Below are 21395 nucleotides of genomic sequence, written 5' to 3'. Positions count from 1 at the left end.
AGCATATGAGGAGGTTTACATCTTCACCTGAATGTACTTGTATATATATATATATATTTTTTTCAGTTCATAAACATTCCCATACATACTCTTGGAAAGTTGCACCAAGCGCAGTTTTCTAGGTGCACTACTGGAAATGTCAAGTGATAGCTACCATTGGGTCCTACTCTCCCTGTGCAGACTTCTACACAGCAAAGAAGTCAGCACAAGGGAATGGATACTCCTCTGAAAATTCAATGTCTTTCTTTTTTCTTCCCTCAACGGGGTCAACATTTTTGACTATTGAGATTTTCCTCCCCCTATACCTCCACCAAATCTAGGTATGGTCCTTTCCCTTTTCCCTCATGGAATGGGGGTTATTATATCCCCAGGCTGGAGAAAATATCTGACCATTTCCAAGGTTTTTGGACGTTCACATACTTACAAGGCTAAGCATGCCTTGCAATGCCCACTTTCCACCACTCACATGGGAATTACTACTGTCACTCTTTCACTATCACACCTTAAAAGTACTCAGAAGTAAATTATTGTACACTTGACAGGAAAGACTTTGTGAATTCCTTGCAGGTGTAAATGAGTGTATTTTTTGGCTGTAACCGTGTTTGCTGCCAAAAACACCTTTATGACTTCGACCCTTTGTTGAAACGTAGTGCTCCGTTTGTTTATGTGCAGTGTGTTAAAAAGACAGGTACTCCATTTCATGTAGATTAGGTATCTTTTATTAAGCACAGCACCAACGTCCAGTCAGTAAACCAGGCTAAGACGAACTGTCCTCTACCAGGAGCTAACACTCTAAGTGACATCATATAATTCCTTAAAGAGAACAGCAACAGATTACAACACATCCCCTTCCCAAATAAATGAAAAGAAACAGTGCAACAAAAACCTGAAAGGAAGGACCAAATAAAGAAAGGAACAGTCATATTGATGAAAAGAGAAATGACATAAAAAAACTATAAGGAAACTGCAATTCAGGTCATAACGTAATCTTTAAATTTCATGGGCAAATGACGTTGTCTGTTAGAAAACTGGCTATAATTAGGACCAGCAGACATTAAATCAGTAGAAGATGTTCCAGCACACTGATCACGAGAAAATGACTCAACATCATCAACATCATTTTGAGAACAGGTACGAGAACCTGAAGAACTAGAATCACTCTTCAAACATTTAACCAATCTGGACATGCTCCAAACACTACCGTTGCTAACTTTCACAACATTTTTTTTAATGGAGATAATCGTAAAAGGACCCATGAAGGTACTTTTGCCCTTAAACGTGTGTCTAGGATTCTTTATCAAAACCTTATCTCCCACATTCCACTTCTTCCCTTTCACACACATTTTAGAATCATATCTTGATTTGTATTGGTTCTGATACTTTAAGATCTTCTTTTTTTTTTACATCAGCTGATAAAGCTTCACCATCCGTTATTGGCATCCAAGCAGGATTCAACTTGGAGATCGCCTTCCTGCCCCTTAAGGCCTCAAAAGGAGACGTTAAAGTAACAGCGTTAGGTGTGGTCCTATGTGCCCACAGGGTATCTCTTAAGATTTCCTTAAGAGACAATCTGGTATCTAATGCCCGTTGGAGGCAAGTTTTGACCAACCGGTTCATTCTCTCCGCTAAGCCATTAGCCTGAGGAGAATATAATGCAGTTTTTTGATGAATCACACCACAACCTTTAAGAAAATCACTCATCTCACTAGAGACGAATTGGACACCATTATCAGTTACTAGCACTTTAGGTAGACCTTCAAAAGCAAACACTCCCTTAAGAAACTCAATAACCGATTTGGTGTTCACAGAAGAAATACACTTCGTTGTCACCCATTTGGATGTGTATTCAACCAATAAAATGACAAAACGCTCACTTGATGGTAGCAGATCAAATGGTCCCATAATGTCTAAACCTAACTTTGTCCAAACAACCTCAGGAATTTTTACTGGTGACAAGGGCGTACGATTAGTTGCATAAGACTTGTCATTAGACGCACACAAAGTGCAGTCTTTAACTACATTCTCAATCATACGGTCCATGGTAGGCCACCAGTATCTTTCTCTCAGTCTAGCCTTAGTGAGGCTCCTTCCAAGATGGCCTTCATGAGCAGTGTTTATAATTTTGTCTCTAAATTCAACAGGAGGAATAACCCTCAGACCTCTCAACAAATTATCTCCCACAAAAGAAATGTCATCTTTGACAGACCAATATGCTTTCATCTCATGATCCAAAGATTTATAGTCTAGCCAACCTTGACTTATCCAAGTTTTGACCTCAGATAAGATCCTATCACCAGTCACACCAGCCTTCCATTCATCCTTAGTCAGAGCACTTTCCGCAACCCAAAACACACATTCTTCCTTGACATCACCACTACTACTCTCCGGTGGTAAATGTGACAAACAATCAGTGGATTTGTTACTCGATCCGGGTATGTATTGTACAATGAAATTATACTCCTGTAATCCCTCACTCCAATGTTTAATTCTAGGGGTCAAATGTTCACTATGCCTGCAAGAAAAAATTTGAACTAGTGGTCTATGGTCAGTTCTTACCAAAAATGGAATTCCCCATAAGTAAAACTTAAAATGTTGAACAGCCCAAAAAACACTAAGTGCTTCCCTTTCAATGCAAGAATAGTTTGCCTCTGCCTGTTTGAGTGCTCTTGAAGCAAATGCGACCGTACTTTGTTCACCATCTACAACTTGGGAAAGTACAGCACCCAAACCTCTTAGGCTAGCATCAGTGGTTAAAATTGTTTTCTTGTTCACATCGAAGTGTGTCCTAAAGTAGGCATGTTTCCAATCTCCTCCTTGATTTTCTCAAAAGCTTTTTGGCAATCTTCTGACTACACAAAATGCACACCTTTCTTAAGTAACATCCTAATGGGTTCAGTCACACTGGCAAATCCTTGGACAAATTTAGCGTAAAATTCTGCAAGACCAATGAATGATCTTACTTGATCTTTATCACTAGGAACTGGAGCCTTCTTAACACATTCTGCCAGTTCCAACTTTGGTTGTATCCCCGCACCAGAGATCACGTGACCAAGGTATGTAACAGTCTCAACACCAATCCGACACTTTTCTTTCTTAACAGTCAACCCCTTGTCCTTCAACCTTTCCAACACTTCAAGCAAAGTCTTATTATGTTCAATCTCTCCCTTCCCATAAATTAAAATATCATCTTGAAAGAACATGATGTGGTTAATTCCACTTAAAACTTGCTTCATGACCCTCTGAAAACATGCAGCCGCCGATGCCAATCCAAAGGGCATTCTCTTGAAACAATAGGCACCCAAGGGTGTCACAAACAATGTGAGATGTCTAGACTCCTTGTGCAAAACAATCTGGTGGTAAGCAGACGATAAGTCCAAAACACTAAAAACACATGCACCCTTGAGGGTACTAAGTGACTCTGAAATATTAGGCAACGGTTGCCTGTCCACCCAAATCCACTGGTTTAACCCCCTGAAATCCACACACATCCTAATCTTGGCCCCCCCATCCTTAGGGGCCAAAACAATGGGGGCCAACCACTCTGACGCCTCAATCTCCTCGATCACATCCAATTCCAGTAATCTGTCCAACTCCTGCTTTAAAGGATCCATCATCATGTTTGGAACCTTCGTTACCTTGTAAACACAAGGTATAGCCTTATTTTTTAAAATAATCTTATGCTCGAAGCCCTTAAGACACCCCAAATCCTCAGAAAATACTTCAGGAAATTTTTTGAAATACACCCAATTCTGATTGTCAACAGCACCAGTATGATCATCATCATTGATCAACATAACTTGATATTTCGGATCCTTGGCAGAAGGATTAAGTGTGATCCCCAAATCACGCTGATGTCTCCAACCTAAGAGGTTGTCACCCCTCATAGCTACATAAACCTTGCCAAAGGTCTTTCTGTCCTTGAATTTAATGCAAGCCTCTGTGTAATCAAGAACATTAATTTTAGCCTTGGCATAGACAACTGGATTTATGTCAGGTGGAGACAAAGTAGTTTCATCTAACCCCACAACCTCATCCCATTCTTTGTTGCCTATCATGGTGTAAGGAGACCCTGAATCGGCTAAAACCACAAATTTGAAATTGTTCACCATGATGTCACACTCAGGCATAAAAATGTTATCAGCATCAACCATACCATCTTCTCTGATGCTGGACACTACAATGCGTACACCATCAGATTTTTTTTTTTGGGGGGGCCCGCATTGATTTACAAACTCGAGCGTAATGTCCCTTAATACCGCATTTCAGGCACACAGCATCTTTTGCATAACATTGTGGATAACTCCAAAAGTGTGTGAAACTCCCACATCTCATACACTTAGGTTTGATCAGATCTTTACTTCCTTTTTCATCACTATTTACCGGAGGTTTTGCAGGGTTACGTGTGAGTATATCTTTGTCATTCTTTTTAAATTTGTCATTAGCAATAATCTTACCCACACTCACACGATGCTCAGAAGAGTGTTCATCATTAACCACATGAATCTCACTTTCTAACTCTTTCTTTTCATCATGACCCCTTTTTATCTCCTTTACCCAAGATGAAGTATTTTCCATACCAGTTACAAACAACAGAAGAGTGCCCACTTTAGGGTACAAATGTCCAGCACGAATTTTTAATAATATATAATACTTTATAGTGTATTTTTATGTAATAATATGTGTGAAAAGTGTGTATTAATGTTATAAAATATTTTATTAAATGAATTTCGTTTTTATAATAATTGCGTAATGTAATTCTGTAGCGGGTTGTGGGTTTATAGGGGAATAGGGTGGGAAGTAATTTAATAATAATTAATTAATTATTATATGTTTGTAAATATTTTTTATTAATAATTAATTGATAATTAATTAATATTAATTAGTTAATTAATTAATATAATTTAGTACATATTTTTTATTAGTAATTAATTGGTAATTAATTAATTGTAATTAGTTAATTACATTAATTAGAGTAAATTTTAAAAATATATAATTTTGTGTTATTGTGAAGTTATTAATTGGGGTAAAATAATATTAATTATTAAATTAATTACAGCTAATGTGCTAATATATTTACTTTATTGTTATTGTTAATTAATAATTAATTGGTAATTAAATAATATTGATTAATTTTGGGTAATGGAGTATTTTTAGGGTTCAGGGTCAGTTTTCAGTTTTTGGGTAAAGGGGTATTTTTAGGGTTCAGGGTCAGTTTTCAGTTTTTGGGTAAAGGGGTATTTTTAGGGTTCAGGGTCAGTTTTCAGTTTTAGGGTAAAGGGGTATTTTTAGGGTTCAGGGTCAGTTTTCAGTTTTTGGGTAAAGGGGTATTTTTAGGGTTCAGGGTCAGTTTTCAGTTTTTGGGTAAAGGGATAATTTTTAGGGTTCAGGGTCGGTTTTCAGTTTTTGGGTAAAGGGGTAATTTTTAGGGTTTAGGGTCAGTTTTTAGTTTTTGGGTAAAGGGGTATTTTTAGGGTTCAGGGTCAGTTTTGGGTTTTTGGGTAAAGGGGTATTTTTAGGGTTTAGGGTCAGTTTTGGGTTTTTGGGTAAATGGGTATTTTTAGGGTTCAGGGTCAGTTTTCAGTATCTTATTTAATTATTGTATGTTATTATATATATATGTTTTAACAAATAATATTGTAAAAATTTTTTTTAATTACTTTCATTTATTATTTAATTATTATAAGTTAATGTAAGTATTTTTAAGTATATTTTAGTAATTACATTTTAATATTAATTTAATTTAACACTGTTTTTTATAAAGTCGATATTTTTTACAACTATATTATTGTAAACGATATTTTGTACTCGATATTTTTGTACTTACCTGTTTGTAGATACAAACTCGATATTTTGACTGTCGATATTTTGTCCACGATATTTTGGCTAGTCGATATTTTGACCCTCGATATTATTTCAGTGATCCCATGTAATTGTGTGCCTCGGTGGTATAGGCGCGCTAAGGCCTACCCTAGCCAGAGGACGTGAAAGTTAAAAAACAGAATTATGTGTCAAAAAAGGGTGCAAAAAGAACAAACCAAAAAAAGGGGGTTCAAACTAAATTAAGCGAACCTGTGGTCTGAAAAAGATTGACAAACACACATGAAGAGACAAAACAACAAAGTTACTGAGTGGACTGGAGCGTCTTTCTGCTAATACTGAATACGGAGTTCTGTGCTTGGACTAAGGTGGAAAAACGTGCCCCGGGTGAGATTTATAGGTATTTTAAGCCTGAAGCAGTGAAGGCCAGGCTATCACAGGGCATCCAGCTTATAAGCAAAAAAGACGATCGCAATGCAGTCAACGTACCATTCGTGCTAGTGCGATCAATGCGCCCAAAAGTGGGACTAGTGACTATGTTGGACCATAGCGGTTCAACCAGTATATACAATTTACTTAAAAGGAATAAAAGAATAAAAATGGCAAATTTCTCACTTGTGTGTTAAAAGATCCACACCTCATGGGTCTTGGGAGGGGGGTGGTGGCGACAGTGGCACACCCTAAGAGAATGAGTAAAGGAACACAACCTTATTTTAGCATTTAGAGTGATATCGGGATTACTTAGCTTGGTGTAAGGCAGGGCCTGATGGTATCAGCAGAGATCCTTACGCCCGCAACGCCAAACACCCGCTAGGCACCTAGCGCTCTCCTCGAACCGGACCCCGTGAATGGATGTCCGGATAGCGAATGGCATAGATATACTCTCTCCCAGGTAAAGCGCGCGGAGATGGGCGTCGTTTCCCGGGGAGGTAGGCGTGTCTGGGGTTAGGGGTGTGCCCAATCGCAGTCACGGACAAAATAGAGGCTTGGAATACAAGCCCTCGCGTTGTCATGGTGAAGGATTGACGCGTGCGTGTCAGTAGCCCGGTAGGGAAAAACGTCAAACCAAGGCTAGTGAACCACACAGACATTTGCGTTGTCATGGTGAATGATTAGTTAATGTCTTCCAGTGACAGAGAGCCTGTTCGTCGTAGACCATTATTGTATTAAGACTATAAACATACAGAGCGGGAGAAACTCATAGAGAGCAGGGGGGTGGTGAAGATCACAAATGGATCGAACAAAGGATCGAGACAGGCTATCGTTTGAGAACAGACGACCATGGGATCTGGTCATTTAACCCATTAATGTGGGTGCCTAACCTATAGACCCAACGTTGCTCTTTTTCTAAGAGAATGTTGGTGGTATTTCTCTCCGAGGTTACTTGTTCGATTATTGTCCATCTTAGATCATTGGGCGTATGGTGTTGTTGGAGGAAGTGTTCACTCATTTTGGTTGCAGATTTATGACACCTGATATTGCTGCGGTGCTCGCAGATTCTTTGTCTGATTTTGCGTGTGGTCATCCCGATATATCTTTTGTGACACGGACACGTTATCATATAGACGACGTTGGTCGAATTGCAATTAGTGTGGTTCTTCTGTGTCCATGTTTTCCCCGGTTCGAGTGACAGTTCCTTAGTATGCATTGTAAGGTGGCATACACTGCAGTTGGCACAAGGAAAGTGCCCTGTCACTGGTGGCAGACCCCATGCTTCAGTGATGGATCTTACAGTACCGGAGGTGGAAGTGTCGACCTTCGGGCGTGTATGAACCAAAGAGTCTTTTAGGCTAGTGCCTTTTTTGAAAGAAAAAAGAGGTTTCTCCCAATTTCTTTTGTTGCTGTTTAGGATTCTCCAATGTTTGTTGACCGATTTTTTCATTGCATCCGAGATAGAGCTGTAGGTGGTTACGCAAGTCAGCGGTATTTCAGTTGGAGTTCTGATGCTATCTTCCAGTAAAGCCTCTCGTGGTTGATTCCTGGCACGTTTGTTCCCCTTTTCCAGGATCTTTTTAGGGTAGCCACGTGTTTGTAGTCTTTTTGTCAGTTCAGAGGCCTGGGATTTGTAGTCTTTGATGTCCGTAGAATTTCTCCGTATTCGGAGATATTGGCCATATGGCAAATTTTCTCTCAACGGTCTTTGGTGAAAGCTAGAGAAGTCTAAAAGGTTGTTTTTTGCCGTTGGTTTATAGTGGGTAGTTGTTTTCAAGGTGGTCCCACTTACAGAAATGTTGACATCAAGGAATACGACTGTTTCCTTACTGAAATGGTTGGTAAATTTGAGGTAAGGGTCTCGGGTGTTTATCCAAGTCAGGAATGTTTTTAGGATGTCTTCATCACCTTTCCAGATTAACAGTATATCATCAATATACCTTTTCCATAAGGCAATTGATGGAAGGAAAGGGTTGTCAGCGGGCAGGATGTGTTTTACCTCAAAATCATAGACATACAATCCAGCTATGCTCGGAGCAAAAGTACTGCCCATTGATGTTCCAGTACTTTGTAGATAAAGCTCACCTTGGTATTCGAAATAATTTTCTTTAAGGGCCATTGTGGCACACTGGACTATAAATTCCTTTGGGGTTACATAGTTCCATTCGATGGAATCTAAGGCTCTTTCCATGACCCTGAGGGTGTCGTCTTGAGGAATGCTCGTATATAGACTCTCTATATCGAGTGTGACAAGGATGATAGAGTTCTCTGAAAATGTCACTTCGCCTAGGAGTTGTAGGAGGTTTTTGGTGTCTTTTAGGTATGTTTGGGTGTTTTGTACCAATGGTTTGAGATAAAAATCACAGAAAGTTGAAAGGGGTTCAAGAACTGAGCCAATGCCGGAGACGATTGGTCGTCCAGGTGGTGGGTTGATGTTCTTATGGGTTTTTGGTAAAGTATAGAAATACGGGACGACACTCCCACTTCCAGTGAGGAATGCCGCTTCATGTTTCGAAATTTGGTCATTTTCCTCTGCTTCTTTTACGAGGTTGTGGATGCGTTCTTTCAGCTCTGGTGTAGGGTCTACAGTTAGCCGTCTATAGTTGACTGTGTTGTCCAAAAGAGTGCGACATGCTTTGTCATAGTCAGGAGTGTTTTGTAACACTATCCCTCCTCCTTTATCCGCCGGTTTGATTGTTATGCTCTTGTCGTTTTTCAATTTGTCTAATGCCTGGAATTCTGCTGCTGAGAAATTTTTAAACGTAGTTGGTAGTGGTAGTGATTCCATGTCATTATAGACCGCCTGTTCAAAGGCTATTATCTCTGCTGGAATACTGTGAGGCGGTGGAACAAAAGTCGACTTTAACCTGAAGTTAGTATCAAAAGCAGGGGGTTCAGTTTCAGCTTCTGTTCTGGCTTCAAAGAAAGCTTTCAACTTGAGTTTACGGAAAAATTCGGCTAACTCACAGTGGAGTTTAAACTTATCTGGTCTGGCGGTAGGGACAAAGCCCAATCCTCGTTCTAGGACTCTCTCTTCCACTTGGCTAAGAGATTTGTTGGATAGGTTGGTGATTAGACTCCTTGACCACTGGTGCTCGGTGTCACTGTTTTGCTCCGGGTATGGTCGCCCACTCGGTCCTCTGTTTGCCAGGTTACTCGTTGGTTCTGGTTGTTGTGGTTGTTGCCTCTTCTCCTTCCCCTTCCCCTCCCGCCTCTCTCTAAAAAAGGCATCTGGTGTTGATGGTGTTGGGGGTAATGGGGCTGCATGTAGGGATTCCATCCCATTAGGGGAAATGGTGCATGCTGAGGGAACATGAAGGGAGGTGGACCATTTCCTGGCGGTCCAAACTGTGCCCAACCAGGAGGTTGGTTATGAAAGTTCGCCCTGCCTCTTCCACCTCTGCGTCCTCTCTGTTTGTGAGAGTGGTTGCTCGAGTTGCTACTATTGGAAGAGTCGCTGTCAGTGTCGTCTGACTTGTTGGAGTCCCTCCGAGGTGGGACGTAGTCAGGTTCGGAGTAGGGGTAAACTGTCTTGAATTCAATTTTTTTTAGATCTTTCTGAAATTTTGTTATTTTGGACTGCATAAGAGATTCCTTGTAATCCGTCATCTCTTTATTGATTTCCTCCAGCTTCTTTTTATAACCAGTAATTGTGGCTTTAAAATGTGATTCTGTTTGCTGGATTTCAACCATAAGTGCTTCAGATAAACGGAGAGCTGTTTTTATAATGAGCACCAGCCAGTCACGGGTGCAATGCCAGGCAATCATTGCCCATTCTTTCCGGAATGTGGCATCGTTGAGGAATATTCGTGGGGCATTGGTTACTATTAGTCCCTTTGGTGCAGTGTTGGATGTCAGATAGTGTTTTAAGATGGTGCCATGAAGGATAGTTCTGATACGATCTCGTTTCTGCTCTGTGAGTTTCTCCCATTCAGCTGTATGGGAAATAGCTTGGGATATTCCTGGGTCCGCAAAGAGGTTAGGATCAGCTAGAAGTTCGTCCACCTCCTGCTCTGAAAAGGTGAGACCGAAATTTGCCATGTCTTAAAAGAAGTTTGGTAACGCAATGACGTCACCAAAGGTGAAAAGGTTTTTGAAACTCTCACAGCTGCGCGCTGCTAGAACAATAACAACAACGGGAGAGAGAGGGAAGGGGCACTCTCGGTCCCCCAAGAGGTAGTTACAAACAACAGAAGAGTGCCCACTTTAGGGTACAAATGTCCAGCACAGAGACAAGGAAAAATCAAATCTACCTGAATAGGAATTTCCCAGGGATTCTTTTTAAGCCCTCACTCACCACCCTGGGTGGTGACATGCTTCATCATTGGGCCCACCAGGAGAAACCGAGTGCCTCCCTGGTGTGCTGCGACGCCAGGTTACTGCGGAGCGGGGTTTTTTTGTGACAAAATGTGCAAAAATGTGAGTTTTAAAAAATGCCAACAGCTTTTACCACACAAAAACTTTATTCCGTGGTTAGCTGGGTATTGGTTAAAAATATGTGTAGGGAAATATACCAACTAATGTGTTGGGTGTTTTCCCCTTTTGAGTTACAATGGGGTCAACATGTTTCTGCCCTTTAAGTGTACGTATGTTACTGGGCATTCGTCAGGACCATGTAATTGTGTGCCTCGGTGGTATAGGCGCGCTAAGGCCTACCCTAGCCAGAGGACGTGAAAGTTAAAAAACAGAATTATGTGTCAAAAAAGGGTGCAAAAAGAACAAACCAAAAAAAGGGGGTTCGAACTAAATTAAGCGAACCTGTGGTCTGAAAAAGATTGACAAACACACATGAAGAGACAAAACAACAAAGTTACTGAGTGGACTGGAGCGTCTTTCTGCTAATACTGAATACGGAGTTCTGTGCTTGGACTAAGGTGGAAAAACGTGCCCCGGGTGAGATTTATAGGTATTTTAAGCCTGAAGCAGTGAAGGCCAGGCTATCACAGAGCATCCAGCTTATAAGCAAAAAAGGACGATCGCAATGCAGTCAACATACCATTCGTGCTAGTGCGATCAATGCGCCCAAAAGTGGGACTAGTGACTATGTTGGACCATAGCGGTTCAACCAGTATATACAATTTACTTAAAAGGAATAAAAGAATAAAAATGGCAAATTTCTCACTTGTGTGTTAAAAGATCCACACCTCATGGGTCTCGGGAGGGGGGTGGTGGCGACAGTGGCACACCCTAAGAGAATGAGTAAAGTAACACAACCTTATTTTAGCATTTAGAATGATATCGGGATTACTTAGCTTGGTGTAAGGCAGGGCCTGATGGTATCAGCAGAGATCCTTACGCCCGTGTCCGTGACTGCGATTGGGCACACCCCTAACCCCAGACACGCCTACCTCCCCGGGAAACGACGCCCATCTCCGCGCGCTTTACCTGGGAGAGAGTATATCTATGCCATTCGCTATCCGGACATCCATCCACGGGGTCCGGTTCGAGGAGAGCGCTAGGTGCCTAGCGGGTGTTTGGCGTTGCGGGCGTAAGGATCTCTGCTGATACCATCAGGCCCTGCCTTACACCAAGCTAAGTAATCCCGATATCACTCTAAATGCTAAAATAAGGTTGTGTTCCTTTACTCATTCTCTTAGGGTGTGCCACTGTCGCCACCACCCCCCTCCCGAGACCCATGAGGTGTGGATCTTTTAACACACAAGTGAGAAATTTGCCATTTTTATTCTTTTATTCCTTTTAAGTAAATTGTATATACTGGTTGAACCGCTATGGTCCAACATAGTCACTAGTCCCACTTTTGGGCGCATTGATCGCACTAGCACGAATGGTACGTTGACTGCATTGCGATCGTCCTTTTTTGCTTATAAGCTGGATGCCCTGTGATAGCCTGGCCTTCACTGCTTCAGGCTTAAAATACCTATAAATCTCACCCGGGGCACGTTTTTCCACCTTAGTCCAAGCACAGAACTCCGTATTCAGTATTAGCAGAAAGACGCTCCAGTCCACTCAGTAACTTTGTTGTTTTGTCTCTTCATGTGTGTTTGTCAATCTTTTTCAGACCACAGGTTCGCTTGATTTAGTTCGAACCCCCTTTTTTTGGTTTGTTCTTTTTGCACCCTTTTTTGACACATAATTCTGTTTTTTAACTTTCACGTCCTCTGGCTAGGGTAGGCCTTAGCGCGCCTATACCACCGAGGCACACAATTACATGGTCCTGACGAATGCCCAGTAACATACGTACACTTAAAGGGCAGAAACATGTTGACCCCATTGTAACTCAAAAGGGGAAAACACCCAACACATTAGTTGGTATATTTCCCTACACATATTTTTAACCAATACCCAGCTAACCACGGAATAAAGTTTTTGTGTGGTAAAAGCTGTTGGTATTTTTTAAAACTCACATTTTTGCACATTTTGTCACAAAAAAAACCTGCTCCGCAGTAACCTGGCGTCGCAGCACACCAGGGAGGCACTCGGTTTCTCCTGGTGGGCCCAATGATGAAGCATGTCACCACCCAGGGTGGTGAGTGAGGGCTTAAAAAGAATCCCTGGGAAATTCCTATTCAGGTAGATTTGATTTTTCCTTGTCTCTGTGCTGGACATTTGTACCCTAAAGTGGGCACTCTTCTGTTGTTTGTAACTACCTCTTGGGGGACCGAGAGTGCCCCTTCCCTCTCTCTCCCGTTGTTGTTATTAGTATTTTCCATACCTTCAACAATCTTAATGGCCTCATCAAGAGTAGGATTTTTGGACAAAAGTTTCTCTTGTACTCGAGAACTATTTGTGCATCGCACTAATTGATCCCTGACTAAAGAATCAGAAAGTTCTTCAAACTCACACGTACGTGCTAGTGTTTTAAGGGAAGCCACATAACCTTTTACCCATTCAGTGGAACCTTAACCTTGTGTTCTTGTAAAAAACCTGTGTCGTTCTAAAACAATATTTATGCGAGGACCAAAATACGTTTGAAGCATCATCATTGACATTTCATATACATCACAAGGCTCACCTTCACCATTTCCAATCGTGAGTAAATCCATACTATCATATATGTTACGTCCCTCTACACCCAAATTATGTAACAGAATAGCCTGTTTTCTGACTGCAGAACATTTTTCTCCCCCAATGGCCTAAATGTAGGAATCAAAAAAATTTCTCCATCGCTTCCATGGTAAAATAGGATCTCCTTTTTCAGAAAGAAAAGGAGGGGGCTGTGACATAGAAGTAGAACTAGCCATAATGAGGAAATTATGAAGATATAATAGCTAATGATAAGCAGTCTTAAAATAAACTCAATTAGTACATGTGTGATGATAACCCAGATGATAAATAATAATAAAAAAAATAATATTTATGGTAATCCTTGTAGATGAAATAATGTTTGTGATAGTCTGGTAATCCTGGTAAGTAAGGCAGTGTTTCTGGTAAACCGGTAAATAGTCTTGTAACTTGGTAAACAGTCTTTGAAGAATTCGAAGTAAATCCCAAAAATAAATAATACAGTAAAGTTGGTGAAAAGACGCAGTTTTAATCCTAGAAGAGAAGGTTGATGCGATCTGTATTAGTAACCAGGTTGCAGCGATGTGAAGATCTGCGAAGATGAGGTAACAGATCGGAAAAGCCGACGATCGTATTTGAAGCAGAAGGTCTTTCACTTCAATTAGTAAACCCAAGATGGTGCTCACGTTTTAGCGCAGGGGTCACGTAGAACGTCATTCACTTCAATCAGTAAACCCAAGATGGCGCTCACGTTTTAGTGCAGGGTCACGTCGCGTGTTGACGTAGGCTTGTCCGCAAGGGAAGAAGAGTTCCAGCAAAGACGCGCGCAGGCAAAGACGCGCGCAGGGAACGTCTTCAAAAACTCAAGGGAAATGGAGGCTCACGAGCTCGTGGAACCTTCCCTCCGAGTTGAAAAATGCGGGGCAGTTTGAAGCACTACGGAATACACGATTGTACAAAGGTAAAGAAATACCTTAAATATTGAACACAACGTGCAGGTTGATAAGCTGTTGTAAAGTTGAGACCATTTGACAGTCAGGAAAGTCCTTTTTTCTTGTTCTTCACACGATGAAAGTGTGATCAAAAGTCCAATAAGTCCAATAAAGAGATGTTGAGGAATTGATGCTGTAATCCACTTGTCCCCAATCAAGTCAAGTCGTCCTCGTCGCCATTGTTAAAAAGACAGAAACTCCTTTTCATGTAGATTAGGTATCTTTTATTAAGCACAGCACCAACTTCTAGTCAGTAAACGAGGCTAAGACGAACTGTCCTCTACCAGGAGCTAACACTCTAAGTGACATCATATAATTCCTTAAAGAGAACAGCAACAGATTACAACACAGTGCTTTTTTCTCAATGCCAAAGACTACGACTTGCAAGTGATCTCAGTCTCTGCTTTCATTTTCACATAGCTCCAAAATGACAATAAAGAAGACGTTCACAGTTGAAAAATTACTGAACGCTAATGGGACTGTTTCTTGGTTTCTGCAATATAGGTTTTTTGCCCAAACGACCGTGTTGCAAATTATAACTCAAATCCTGCCAAATTAGACATGGCCAGTAACGCACAAGCAAAAGACAGAAGGTACTTCTGCCCATCAGTATACTTAGTTCAGCTTTACATGTGGCCATTCAATTTATTAAGCATCTATCTTCCACAAATTTCTTGAGTCTTATCAAATTTTTTCAATTTTTCTTCACTGCCTTAGGTCAGTATGTCCCATTCTATGTATGTGGGGCATACTGGTAGAATTAAAACCTTAGTGTATTATAGTTCATCCAATTGTAGTACTAGTAACCGATGATTACCCTAGCACGTTAAGGCACTAAACCCCAATCTAACTAGTCATCATAATTAACTGCACTAGGCAAAACAAATTTTGAGATATGTTACCAAATATTTCTGGTGATCCTACACCCTTTCACCTGAAGATGTATTCTTACATTGACATCACACATTATTGGTAATATTTCACTGGCAATGTTTACTATTATTATTTAAGGAAAAATACTGTACTAATTATTGCCATGCACAGACGTTTCTCATGCTCTGTTTAGTAGTTGTAGCAGGTATGTATATTATGTTTAACTGTTGCCTTCTTTTTTTTTTACACCTCACAGTAATGCCGTCTCCGAAGGGTATGTGCAGCAGTTCCTGTACACGTTTCGTTACTTCTGCACACAAGAAGAATTTCTGCAGTTCTTGATGGACAGAATAGATTATTCAATATCTAGGTAATGTGTTCATGACTGTAGAACGGATATTGTATTGTATTGCATTGCATTATTTTTACTGCAGTTCATACCCTCATCCGGTGCACACTTACCGACAGGTAGCACATTAGAGAGTTCTTGTTTGGTAGCGAGTTGTTTTTGTTGCTGGAACCATTTTGAGGTAACACAATGAGTGACTAGAGAGGGGCTCTTATTCTGGGATGCAGTGCTTAGTGGTCTGATGGTGGAGGTGTGTGAGACAGACATGCAAATTATGAGACACACTGAAGGCCTATGGATGTATGTGGAAAATGACAGTCAAAAAAGAAAATGAGATACACTGAGATATACCAGGATGGTCTCAAAAACTTACAAACCATTCCAAAATGTTTTGTCTCTCCACAAACACGTGCACAAGTTATTTTTGCACCCAGGTAGGAACTCATGACGAACTGGAAGTGGTATCACTTTTCAAGATAGAGTGCGTTTTGCTATGGCTCTGCAAAATAACCCCTTTACGACTTGACTCTAAGTGGTAGCATTGGTGAGCAGTCACAAACTTCTCAGGGAGGTTAGTGTGTGGGGGTACAGTAGGCTCAGAACACCCAGCAGCACAAAAACGTGATTGTAAAGTGTTGTCTCCATTTTAGTTTAATGTTTTAGCTTGACTTACTTTTCTTATCGGGACTTTTTACATGATTATATGCTGAGAAGGTAGTCTACATGCCATTAATTTCTTAGTAAGCATTATTATCATGTTATTTGTACACTCTGTACAAGGCTAGACACATAAAACGCGAGGCACTTACATTTACGTTGTCCAGTTGGAAATAGCTCTAAGGCTCCAGACAAACCATCCCATCACAGTAGCAGCCCCTGGTGGGAGTGCAGCTGGGCGCTGACGTGGGGCAGGGGAGGAGCAGGGTGGGGGGTAGTAAAGTATGGATTATGGCCAATTAGAGGTAAGTAAACATATAAATAAATCAAGTGAATTTCGTTGCGCGCGCTGCAACGCCAAATGCGATGCAGCGCGTGCAACGAAACAGGTGAAAAAGGGTAACCTCAATCCCTTCTTCAGCTGGGAAGGCTAATCTGGTACACTCGGACAACTGCCACAATCACAGGGTAAGGAGTGGGTCCAGGATCTGTTTGGGCATGCTTCAGGAGTGCTGTGGATCTTTTTTTAGACTGACTCCAAGTCCAATCACACTCTTTTGTGAGTCTACGGTGGATGGCTCTAGCACCAGCATCAACTGCTTCTGTCAACTCCAGCAGTCAGCTCCTCCTGCAGTGTTGGGTTGCTCCTTCCTCTTTAGTTCAGGTAGGACTTTCCAGCTATTCCAGGACCAAACAGACAGTTCTTGCTCTAGATTAGACTCCATGTAATGTCCCAAAGCACCGGGAAGCTGGCTGTCGAGCAGACACCAGCTGGGATTGCACAAAATAGCACACCTGCCTTTGTCAGTGAGATGCTTGGAATTGGCGCAACTTGTGGATCAATACCCCCACTCTAATACAGGTATAGAAGGCCAGATAAGAATTCTGAGCCTGCACTTTCAGTACCAGTTTGGGCATTTTCTCCTTTTATATATCATTGAGAGGTGTGAGCAGCCTACATGTGACTATCATAGCCAAACCAAACTGAGTCTCACCATTAGCTCCTGTCATCCACCAAATGGCAGTCTCCACAAAGACTAGAAACAATAAGCAGCAGTTCTGCTACAAAGGATCCAATTGAATTTGTGAAGGGAAGCTTGTCTCTTCTTTACCAACGTCGGTGTCTGGGTTCCCTCCATCCAGTCTCAGCACTGTCAGCAATACACTTCCACTATCTGGGAAAGTAACCTTGGGATTAACTCAGTGGCTGCTGGTATTTAACGGTGGTAAGGGGGTGCGTTGCAGGAATTGGTGGGTTCAAGAAAAAAACACTTACCTGTCTGTCGCCGCTGCTGCCTCTCTCCCTGTTTGCCTAGTTCCAGGGCAGGAAACATCCAGCTCCCAGCCTCCTGAGAGCCAATCACAATTCTGCAATGCGGCGTTGTGATTGGTCTGAGCACCTTGGTTCGACGCTCAGCCAGAGAATGGAAAGCTGGGCATGTTCTTCACCCAGGCTGTAATACAGCCTGGTGCGAAGATGCAAATGGCGGTCTGACTGGCCTGAGATGGCCGGCCAAAGCGTCCTGCGCACTTGCAGTGGGTAAACACTCCTGCCTTGCTCTGTGAGCAGAGCATAGCAGCCCCTCCCCTATCCATCTGAGCAAGGGGACAAATAAAATGATAATAACAATGAGTTATTATCTTTCATTTTTTTCTCCTTGACCTTCTCAGTGGGGTGACGCTTCTCCGGCTTAGCGGAGGAGCCGCCACTTGATTATCTAGAAATTGCAAAACAAGTGTGAGAAATAGAGTTCTTGGTTTACTGAGGTGTGAGCCCCGGTCGAGCAGGAACCACAATCCTTGTTAGGATAAGGCACAAGCAAACCCAAAACAAGCCTGTGCTCAACCCCCTGGTAGCTTGGCACAGAGCAGCCAGGCTTAACTTAGAGCCAACGTGTAAAGTAGTTGTGCAACACTTTAAACAGTAAAACAGTAAAAGCACTGCACAAAAGTATCCCACGCCAGGTTAGAAAAGTAGAGCTTAATTTAATAAATAAAACAAGATCAAAACACAAAAATCTATTCAGTAGAACAGAGCTATGAATTTGTAAACAATAAACTTTTAAACACGGATATCTGGTCAAACTGGACCGGGTCAAAGACAAAAGTTCAGGCCGGCCACAATGGAGCGCTGGTTGAACGCAGTCCTAAATCAGTCCAGCTAAAGGTTTACCTTTCCATGTTTTGTGCCAAGAGTCCCGTTCCCATTGGCGACGGTCTTAGGAATCAAGGAGAGTGTTGCGGGCAGGGGTTGGCGTGGCGCAAAGAGCTCAAAAGCTTGATTTAATGAGCTTGTAAGCCACACCAAGGATCAAGGACTTGAGAGGCACCACGTGGGAGTCAATAATTCACTGCGGCTGATTCCAAGAGCTGGGTGGGAAGTGTTTTATGTCCCTAAGGCCAGTTCAGGAAGCCAGCAGGCTAGCCCTTTGTATCACTCTGGGGTCCTGGGTTCAAAATGAAGTTGTAGGTACAGTTTTTCTTCCCCAGACAATAGGGCAAGAGGTCAGCACAACAGTGCAGCAGTTCCTGTAGAGTAGCAGTCCAGCAGAGTGGCAGCCCCTGTAGCAGCACAGCAGTCCTTCTTCTAGTCTGAGTAGCAACAGGTCCATAAGTTTGCTGAAGAGTTGGTGTCTGGGATCCAGTATTTATACCCAGTTGTGCCTTTGAAGTGAGGGAGAATGTATTAATGGTTTCCCTTCGAAGTCCCTAGGCATCCTGCCTTCCCTGTCCTGGCTTCAGACTAACTACAAGGGGTATGGAACCCTTTGTGTGAAGGAAGGACATAACCTATTCAGGTGTCAGTGGGGCTGTGCCCAGATCCTCCCTGTCATCCTGCCAGTGATTGCTCATACAGGCACACCTAAGCTCCCTATTGTGTGTGGCTGTCTAGGAGTAATACAAAAAAAGCCCAACTGTCAGCTACACCCAGTCATGAGACCAGAACAGGCTATATGGATTAAGTGGCTAAGGTAAGAAAATGCCAACTTTCTAAAGGTAAAATAAACAGTTGATGGACAGAATACTGCACAATGTCAAACATTCACCCCGGTACTGAGATCTGTGCCTAAATCCATAATTGTTTTGCTCCCCATGTCATTCCAGCTCAGACCCAGCCATATGCAAATTAATCTTGACCCTGTTCCCCAAGGGAACAGTGCAGCTCAAACTGTCGGGCCAGTTCCTTCCTGGACTGGAAACAAGCATCCTAGGACTGGTTTCAGGGCATAACCCTTCCTCAGCCAGGCTAGCTTCACTCCAGTGGCATGGAGAGCATAGGACCCAAATCTGGGCATACCCAACCCACTCGGGGTGACAAATGCAAAAAGAACAATTGATGGACAGAATGCTGCACAATGTCAAACATTCACCTCGTAGACAGATCTGGGTCTAAATCCATCGTTTTTTAACTCCCCATGCCATTCCAGTTCAGACCCAGACATATGCAAATCAGTCTTGACCCTGTTCCCTTTGGTAACAGTCCAGCCCGAACTGCCAGGTGAGGTCCTCCCTGGACTGGAAACAAGCATCCTGGGACCGGATTTAGGGCATCACCCCTCAACAGCCAGACTAGCTGGACTCCAGTGACATTGAGAGCAAGGCAACCACGTCTGGGCATACCCGTCCCACTCAGGGTGACAAATACAAAAAGAACAATTGATGGACAGGTGGCCTTTTCAGAATTGTAATTTACAATCCAACTTCATCAAAAGTTAGGATTTTATGAGATTACAGAGACAGCAAACATGAACTGGTTATCCATTCCCACGTGTAAATTACACTTATAGAAAAGTAATAAAGGAACTTCAGTGTTATCCTATTGGAGCGATAGGCCTTACCATAGTGAAAAACAAATTTAAGAGTTTTTCACTACCATGACATGTAAGTAATAAAAGTACATGTCATACTTTTTTAATTCACTGCACCCTGCGCTCTGGCTGTCAAGGGACTACCCTAAGGGTGGCTTATATGTAATAGAAAGGAAGGTTTGGGCCTGGCCAAAGGTTTATTTTGCCAGGTTGAAATTGCAGTTTAAAACAGCACATACCGCTTCTGCAATGGCAGGCCTGAGACATATTTAAATGACTACTTAAGTTGGTGGCAAATTCAGTGCTGCAGGCCCACTAGTAGCATTTAATTTACTGGCCCTGGGTACATGTAGTACAACTTTTCCAGGGACTTATAAGTAAATTAAAAATGCAAATTCAGTTCCAGGGAGGGGTGAGCCCCTATTATGCGCTATTGTCTCGGACCTCGCCCGCTTTTAAACCTATTCCGGCATCCTCTGGAATTGGATGCACATCCACGATCAGTCCACTTAGCATGAAATGCACACCTTAGCATGTTTGCAAAAATGCATTAACGCGTGGTTATAATTTTTACCAATACAATTTTTGATGAGAGCTGAAACATGTTGATTAAGGGATTAATCAGAAGCAATTTATAGTTCTGAAACATTATCCATCTCATTTGTTTTTAATATACCCTGGGCCACTGGGAATAAAAGTATTGGTTAGTGAGTTTTCTAGAGGTATTTTTATTTTCACATCACCTCCAGCACCATCACATGAAAACAAAAAAACAGCTCCACTGTAATCAGGTGTCGCAGTTGATGAAGCATGACAACAACCAGGTTGGTGTGTGAGGGTTCTTTTAAAAAACCTTGTGGTGCCAGATACTACGGTGTTGACCAAGCCACTTTCTAGTGGACCATCTTAGTTGATTAATTCATTATTACACAGGGACAAGGACGGCCTACATTCTGTCCTAACTCTCTCTTTTGGTTTGTAGAAGCTGTGTGACAATAAGCAGAGGGAAATAAACAAACATGGGATGTATCTCAATTTATTCAAGTGAGGAAACAGAATGCGTCAGTGGACCCAAAGTTCCAAGTTTTACTCTTATGTGACAGTAAACCATGGAGTCGACATTTCCATCCCAATTCCTGTGAATGGGATAAAGCACAGCATTGACATATACAGAGCAGGCTTCATCTGTGACCTCATCACTCCTTTACAAAGGGATTGTAGTGAATATCCACAGATCTACGTTCCTTTTATTATGCAATGCAATGTTTCTTAAGCTGAGATCAGCAGGCTCCTGGTGGTGCGCGATACCGACTCAGGAGGTTACAACTGTTTAGAATATATTAGCAGACTACTAAACTTTATGTAAAATACTGAAAATTGAAAAATATAAATTTCAAAACGCGTTGGAAATGGTAAGGAATTTGAAATCAGAGGCTACAAATTAAGTTGGTATGTTTAGCTTGATTTGTGGGAGCAGCACAAACATAGGTAACAGAATCTAGT

At 41.9% G+C, this 21395-nt stretch overlaps 1 protein-coding gene across 1 annotated transcript in view; it reads left to right on the top strand.

Annotated features, from left to right (window-relative positions):
* Window positions 1–21395, top strand: part of KNDC1 (kinase non-catalytic C-lobe domain containing 1) — a 757927-nt gene that overhangs the window by 528264 nt on the left and 208268 nt on the right. The window contains exon 21 of the mRNA XM_086922530.1: window positions 15334–15447. Within this exon, the coding sequence (XP_086778656.1) occupies window positions 15334–15447 (114 nt within the window). The remainder of the gene's footprint in view (window positions 1–15333; window positions 15448–21395) is intronic.

Source organism: Lissotriton vulgaris, chromosome 5 (genome assembly GCF_964263255.1).
Source record: "Lissotriton vulgaris chromosome 5, aLisVul1.2, whole genome shotgun sequence".
NCBI classification, from domain to species: domain Eukaryota; kingdom Metazoa; phylum Chordata; class Amphibia; order Caudata; family Salamandridae; genus Lissotriton; species Lissotriton vulgaris.
Note: the sequence above shows the minus strand (reverse complement) of the source record. Positions and strands in the feature narration are given on the sequence as shown.